The sequence below is a fragment of the Meleagris gallopavo genome, chromosome 16 (assembly GCF_000146605.3).
Source record: "Meleagris gallopavo isolate NT-WF06-2002-E0010 breed Aviagen turkey brand Nicholas breeding stock chromosome 16, Turkey_5.1, whole genome shotgun sequence".
NCBI classification, from domain to species: domain Eukaryota; kingdom Metazoa; phylum Chordata; class Aves; order Galliformes; family Phasianidae; genus Meleagris; species Meleagris gallopavo.
Window position 1 is genome coordinate 6,664,139 of NC_015026.2, and position 7,076 is coordinate 6,671,214.

Here is a 7,076-nt window from a genome sequence, read left to right on the forward strand (position 1 = left end):
GGCCTCGGCTCCGGCCCGTCAGCCCCGCCACGGCCCGGCCAGACCTTCTCTTTCTCGGCCCCGCTCAGCACCGCGCCGCTCGCCGCCTCCGCCATGGCTGCCGCCTGCCGTGCCCATGGCAACCGCGCCGCCATTGGCCGCCCTCACAGCGGAAGCGCCGGCTGGCGGCAGGAAATGACGTACCGGAAGTACGGAGCGGCCTTGCGGAAGTGTTGCGGCCATGGAGCTGAGCGAGATGTTGTACAACAAGTCCGAGTACATCGAGACGGTGCGGGGCGGGGTCTGGAGTCCGAGTGGAGGGGTTGGGCTCTGGGCTCTGGGCTGGGCTGGGCTGGGCTCGGCTCGGCTCGGCTCGGCTCGGCAACTGTCCCTTCTCCCCGCAGGCGTCTGGCAACAAGGTGAGCAGGCAGTCCGTTCTCTGCGGCAGCCAAAACATCGTTCTCAACGGCAAGGTAAGCAGTGGGACGGAGAAAGGCTGCGTCTGTCACAGCACAGCGCTGCTTCGTTGTCTGCCCCCGGTGCTGCAGGCGGCAGTGCTTTTGTCCGTAGCTCTGCCTGTGCATCACCTTGCTTTGTGTGCCTGCTTTGTGCACCACACTGGGAGCACTGTGTGCGTTTCCTGGCACATGTCAGGGGGATTTGAGTTTATATAATAACTGAGAACACTAGCAGGTTTCAGCTCATTTATTTCTTTTCCCTTTCTTGTCCAGACAATAGTTATGAATGACTGCATCATCCGTGGTGACCTGGCAAATGTAAGAGTGGGACGGCATTGTGTGGTGAAAAGCCGCAGTGTTATCAGACCGCCCTTCAAGAAGTTTAGCAAAGGGTAAGAGATACTTTCTTTAGGGAAACTGAGGTTGAAATCTGTATGCTTACAATATATATTAATTTACCTAAGGTTTGCATGCTCAGAGGGTTATGTTGCTTTGTCAATAATTTGCGTAAATGTCCCTTTAAAGCTTTTCCTCAAATGTTCAGTTTTATCTTGAGAGTTAGTGTTTCCTTCATACCATAATATGGGAAGACTGATATATTACAATAGGCTGGTGATGAACATGTTCCACTTGGTCTCTGCTTGTTTGCAGTGTCTTCCTGTTGCTTATCTTGACCATCCTTTAGAAATACCTGAGGAAAGAGTAGTTACTGTTCAGTCTTCCATAGTGTCAAGTCTACATCTGGTATTTCAGTTGGAAACAAGAGACTTTGCAGTGTGATTTGGGGTCTAATAACATTGTCAATTAGTTTATATGTTACACCATCTGAATAAAAGACTTTCCTGTTGCAGGGTTGCTTTTTTCCCTCTCCACATTGGTGATCATGTCTTCATAGAAGAGGACTGTGTTGTCAATGCAGCCCAGATTGGCTCCTATGTCCACATAGGCAAGAACTGTGTCATTGTGAGTACTCTTTCCCAGTCTTTTCTTGAGCCTCTTGAGAGGTTCAAGACTCTTAAGACTTTGTAAAAGAAGTGGAAAGGTATCTGTGCCAACCATCAGGAACAAGCGTACTTACTTACGAGTATGCTGTTCCTTTCTCATCCTTTTTCTTCTCCACAGAAAGGGATGCTTTTGGTCTTGCTATTCTGAGGACAGTGGGTAGAACTGATGACTGTTCAGTTGATATTGTTCAAAGAGCCAAGGGCATGGTCCTCTGCTGTCCCTTTGGCTAATGAGCCTGTCCAGGGATGATGGCCATCACATAAAGTACAAGTGGAACTGTGATTCTGTGTAAATATTGCAAAATAGTCGAGGCCACTCTCTGCTGAATTGGAGAAGCCCTTGCTATGTTACTGCATGACTTGAGTTCTAGCTTCCAGTTTGCACGCTGTTGTAAGTTAATATGCAGCTGCCCATGTGTTAGTCAAAGCAAACAGACTTTTTTCCTCAAGATTAAAAAAAAAATCTGTATCGGCTCTCAATTGTTGCTGGGAAGAGCATTCAATCTCGCTGGAGATTTATTTGCATGATCCCCCTATACATGTTTTGAAGAGTTAAGCTTGCTGAAGCTTATCAAATTTATCAGGAATATGCAAAATTGTATAGTATTTTAAGTACGAATTCTACCTAATCTTTTTTTTTAGGGTCGTAGATGTGTTTTGAAAGACTGCTGCAAAATCTTAGACAACACGGTACTACCTCCTGAAACAGTAGTTCCACCTTTCACAGTCTTTTCAGGCTGCCCAGGTATGCTTCCTCTAATTTTACTTGTACAGTGTTCTTCTGAAAGAACATTGATGGTCAAACTCATGTTCTTCTTCTAGGACTCTTTTCTGGTGAGCTCCCGGAATGTACCCAGGAACTCATGATCGATGTTACAAAGAGCTACTACCAGAAGTTCTTGCCACTAACTCAGGTCTAGTAGCCTATTTACCATGTTTCAGAGCAGTAAAGGCACACAGAAGTATTTTGGGAGCAGAGAGAAGAATATTGTTCAAAGAGTCCAGGGCATGGCCCTCTGCTGTTCCTGAACACTTCTGTGAGCATTCCTGAACACTAATGGTCAGGCCAAGCAGTCCCCTGTGCAAGCTGCTGTGTCTTGTTGTTTAACCTTTGCATGTTCATCTGAATGTAATTCATCCCATGTTGTCTGAATTGTGCCATTAAATGTTCTGGAGCTAGGAAAGCTGATTCCATTCCCTAAGGCAACATCTCCTCATCGCACTTGGGGAACAAGGCAGAGTTGACAACATACTCTGCAGCCAAAGCCTGTCTTTCATCTCTGTTCTGTTCCTGCCCCAAAGTCAAGTGGGCTCACATTTGCTCAGAGCAGTCTCCATCCTAGAAAATAAGTGCTGTGTGGCTGACGTGCTTACTGTGGACAGTATTTACCACAGTTCATTAGAGTCAACTCTTTCCTTCATAAAAATATTTGCTGATATATAAACCTGTTTGTTGAGGCTCCTTTTCTTCCTGTGGACCGTGATTCTGTCCTGTAGGGCCAGGATAGCTTTTATCATCCTGAGGTTGACTTTAGGCTGTCTTTATATGCCTTGCCTGTGTCCTGGTTTTGGCTGTGACAAAGTTAATTTTGTTAGTGGTAGTTCATGTAGGGCTACATTGATAACACACTGATGTTTTAGTATTTGCTGAGCAGTGCTTACATTGAGTCAAGGCCTTCTGCTTTTCATGCTGCCTGCCAGTGAGGAGGCTGTGGGAACACAAGAAGCTGGGAGGGAACACAGCCAGGAACAGCTGACCAAAGAGATGACCAATATGATGCTGCCCTGTTCAAGAATAAAAGCTAGAGGGAAAGAAGGATAGGGGAGAGGGAACATTCAGAGTTACGGCATTGGTCTTCCCAAGTCACTTTTACAGGTGATGGAGCCTTGCTTTCTTATAAATGGTCAAATATCTGCCAGCCAATGAGAAGTAGTGAATACATTTATTTTTTTGCTTTGCTTGTGTGCACAGCTTTATCTCAGCCACTGAGTTTTCTTACTTTTCCCTTTCTAGTTCTCTCCCTCATATCACTTGTGGGGAGTCAGCAAATGGCTGTGTTGAGATTAAACCACAACAGCCTGACAGGATGCTTTTTAGATTTTATTTCTTGAATCAGTCACCAGTCCTGTCCTCTTGCCCATCCTACAGGGTTAGGACTCTCATGGTAGGTGTGTGTTCTTTTTCCTGAAAAAGAAGCAGACTGTAGGGAGCCAAAGGACTTTGGAAAGAGAAATACCATGCCACTTTCAGAGCTGAGTGCAGCAGAAAAGTGGGACTCTAAAAGCAGAAATTGAAAGTGGCAAGAAAATGCTGCAATTCTCCCCATTTGTTGCTCATTGTATATATTTGAAGAATACATTTTGGTGCTTTTTTTTTTTCCCCATTACAAAACTTCAGATGGAGATTCAGACTTCTTGAAAAGAGTGAATCTTTCATTTTGGACAAGTAATGCAGCAGAATTCTTACTGGGAACAGCTGTGTGCAAGTCAGAGACAGCTCGCACTTGCACGTACCTAACACAGTAGCAGACAACTGGCCAAAAATGAATCTGCCTGTTCTGGTTGTGTTTTATTAAAGCTTAACATTGGCCCTCTGTACCTTTTTAAACTGGGACTCCTGCATGTTGTAGTGTAGCAGTGTGGGGAGGGCAGAATGTATATTAATTTGTAGTAGGTATACAGCTGAGAGATCAGCAGCCCTGGAGCCTTCAGCTGTTGTATATAGTGCAAAGATCTGCTATGCTTTACGTAGCAAACAGCAACACAAGTACTAACGTGTAGAAAACTGCTGTTAATCAAATGTAAAACCACTGTCTGGTTTGTTTGTATTTTTACTGTGCATAAATTAAAGCCTTTTTAGTTGTTCAAGTAACTTAATGTTGTGACTTTTTAAATCAAACTTGAGACCAGAATGAGGTTCCTGTCATGCCTGTGCATATGAGCCACAGTCTCTTGTTCCGTGACTTGCAGGCGTGTTACGTCAGTGCATTAAGCATGGTGTGAAACAGCATCTGCTTTCTGCATCTGAGCTGGTGACTTTCACCAGCAAATGGTTGCAGTGTAGCTAGTTTGTAATGGCTGTGCCACAGAATGAATGCATTCGCTTCTATTCTTGATGCCAAAGTGAGAATCCTAATGCCTCCTAGGTGACTGTACGCTCCTCTCTTCAGCTCTGAAACTTAGCACTGTTGCTCCAGCAGCGCGGCTTCAAGCATTTGGAAATCAGGCCATCCCAGATGGTATGACTCTTTTTGCAAAAAAGCAAAAGCTGAAGCCAGCTTGTGTGACTTGAGGCTGATGTCTCTGCGAAAGTCCCAGTCTTGCCACTTTTTCTACCTGAGTGGAAAAAATACCGGGTTGTAAGTGTTCCTTGTGCTGCATCTGGACTTCAGGCAGTTTTCTAATTGACTTCAACTTCCAAAAATGTTCACTTCTTCCTGTCCAAAATCTTCGTAGCCCTTGCTGTTGAGGGACTATCCGAGGCCTCCTTGATCACCAGACTGGACAGGTGTTGGCATTTCTGTGAGATCTTCTGCAAGTCAGATACTCCAGTGTTTATAGTGCCACTCACAAATACTGTTTTGCCCTGTTAGCTTAATGTCAGCCATCTCTGGAGATGTGGGAAGCAGCGCTGTGCTTGGTCAGGGAGGGCTGTGTGTGCTTTGTTGCCATGGTGTCCCTTCAAGGTTTCAACACCACATAGTACACTTCACCGGGATTGCTTGGTCAGAGGGCAGCGGGGAAGCTGGGCTGCTGGCGTGGTGGGGGGGTAGAAGGAGGTGGCTGCCAAATTAAGGGATGCAAGCTTGGGAGTGGAAATGAGACTGTGTCATGGAGTTACATAAAACCATGACAGACTGCAACTGGAAAAGTTTCAGACATGCATTTCCACAACCACTTGAGCAGTGTAACTGCAGTGTGCTGAGGGATGCGTAACTACACAGAGCATTACGTGTTTCTCAACCTATTCTTCCTTCCAGCAGGCTGACCCACCCCTTCTGCTTTAATTAAAACCTGTTTTATTGTCTCTGTTAAGGTGGCCTCTGCCAGGGTTTAAAAAGTCACCACTGAAGATCTCAAATGCTCAGCGCTGTTAGCATTCCTTACATCTGGTTACTCTATCCTGTCTTCTGAAGCATCACTGACCTGGGCTCACCTCCACACCTCTGCCAGCTCTCTCCCACGATGCACCCAGCTAGCCTGTAGCCATTGACACAACTGCAGTATCCGAGGTTCCAGCAAATTGCAAAGCACAGAATATGCTGGCCAGGGCCATCAACTCTGTCCTAAAAGAAACAGCTTTCTTTATTGGTAAAGGGAAGCTACAACAGAACTGTCCTCATTTGACTTTCGGCAGGGTGGGACCATGCATGCCTGGAGGGAGAAGGCATGCTCATGGCCAGAGCTGCTCCAGGTGGTTTTTGCACTATTCATGGCTGTTTTTCTTTGGCATTCTATTGTGCTCCAGCAAGTAGCATGATCAGATTAGGGGACGGGAACGTAAAGTTACTTTTCTCACTAGATGATGTTAGGCTACAGAAGTAAACTCTCCAGGCCTGAGAGCATGCGGTTCGTTGCTGACATTCTCTTTACTAAGTTGTGTTCCATGTGGTGGCTGGCAAGGGAAAAAATAATCAAGGAGGCTGAGTACAATCACACCTACCTGGCAACATGTCACCCCGGTGGCAGAGAGGGAGAAACTGAAGAATATACCAACAAAATGGGTGGGATTCTACACAATAAAAATTGGCAAAGTGTCAGATTCTTGGATCAGTGTGGAAATATATTCTCTAAGCAAAATGTTGTCATGTGGAAAAGTCACAACAGTGTGTGTGAAAACAAACTGTGGTGCTGCTGCTTTCAAAGGAAAAACACATAGAGTACAAGCTAACGTGAATTCCCTTTACACAGTGCTTAAGTGTGGCAGCGTGAAAAGCTGCTCACTGCCCACAGGGAGGGAGAGGAGGAGATGGACAAAACCCCATCGGGTGATTCCAACAGCAGCTCCAGCCCCGCTCCCACTCCCTGCACTGAGCAGGGACACCCGCAGCTCCATCAGTGCTCAGGCCCGGGCCAGTCTGGCCGTGGCTGTGTGCAGGGATGGGGCACCGCCACCTGTCCGGGCACCGTGTGTGCCGCTCCTCACCGCCCTCACTGCAAACGGCTTCTTCCTTACATCCAATACCGCTTCCCCTTGTCCCATCGCACAGACCCTGCTGCAGAGTCTGTCCCCTCCTTTCTTATAGCCCCCCTTCAGGCGCTGAAAGGCCGCTATCACGTCTCCCCGGAGGCCTGTCAGTGCTTGTCAGTGCCTGTCAGTTCTCCCAGGGAGGGCAATCTGCTCGCTGCCCGCAGGCGTTACGGGAGCGGTCTCGGTGCGCGCCAATAAACCGCCTCGGTGCGAGGCGTCCCTCCCGGCCGCAGGGCGGCGCTCTTCGCCCGTCCCGCCGGCTTCTGTCTCTTTAAGCGCGGCGGGCGGCGTTGCTCCCATGGTGCCTCGCGGCGGGCGGCGTGGATTTTAAATCCTCTCGACCAATGGGCAGCCGTCGCGGGCGCGTAACGCTCGGGGGCCGCGTTTGAATCGGGCGAGCGCCGCAGATACAGCGCTTCCCGCACGGCTCCGGCTCCGGCCTCG

At 47.7% G+C, this 7,076-nt stretch overlaps 2 protein-coding genes across 2 annotated transcripts in view; one reads left to right on the forward strand and one right to left on the reverse strand.

Annotated features, from left to right (window-relative positions):
- The first annotated feature begins 158 nt into the window (after positions 1–158).
- DCTN5 (dynactin subunit 5) lies at positions 159–6,209 on the forward strand. Its single transcript, XM_003210696.4, has 7 exons — positions 159–268; positions 384–452; positions 711–829; positions 1,289–1,400; positions 2,084–2,186; positions 2,264–2,355; positions 5,478–6,209. The coding sequence occupies exons 1-7, from the start codon at positions 221–223 to the stop codon at positions 5,496–5,498; spliced, it is 564 nt and encodes a 187-aa protein (XP_003210744.1). The 5' UTR covers positions 159–220; the 3' UTR covers positions 5,499–6,209.
- Positions 6,210–6,903: 694 nt separating this feature from the next.
- The window catches only part of PALB2 (partner and localizer of BRCA2), a 9,185-nt gene continuing 9,012 nt past the window's right edge, over positions 6,904–7,076 (reverse strand). Inside the window, exon 12 of the mRNA XM_010719795.2 lies at positions 6,904–7,072. Coding sequence (XP_010718097.2) covers positions 6,904–7,072 — 169 coding nt within the window. The remainder of the gene's footprint in view (positions 7,073–7,076) is intronic.

Coding starts and splice junctions, on each gene's coding strand:
- DCTN5 (XM_003210696.4), top strand. CDS start 221: ATGGAGCTGAGCGAGATGTTGTACAACAAGTCCGAGTACATCGAGACG. Junction 269..383: donor AGTCCGAGTACATCGAGACG/GTGCGGGGCGGG, acceptor TTCTCCCCGCAG/GCGTCTGGCAACAAGGTGAG. Junction 2,187..2,263: donor AGTCTTTTCAGGCTGCCCAG/GTATGCTTCCTC, acceptor TTCTTCTTCTAG/GACTCTTTTCTGGTGAGCTC.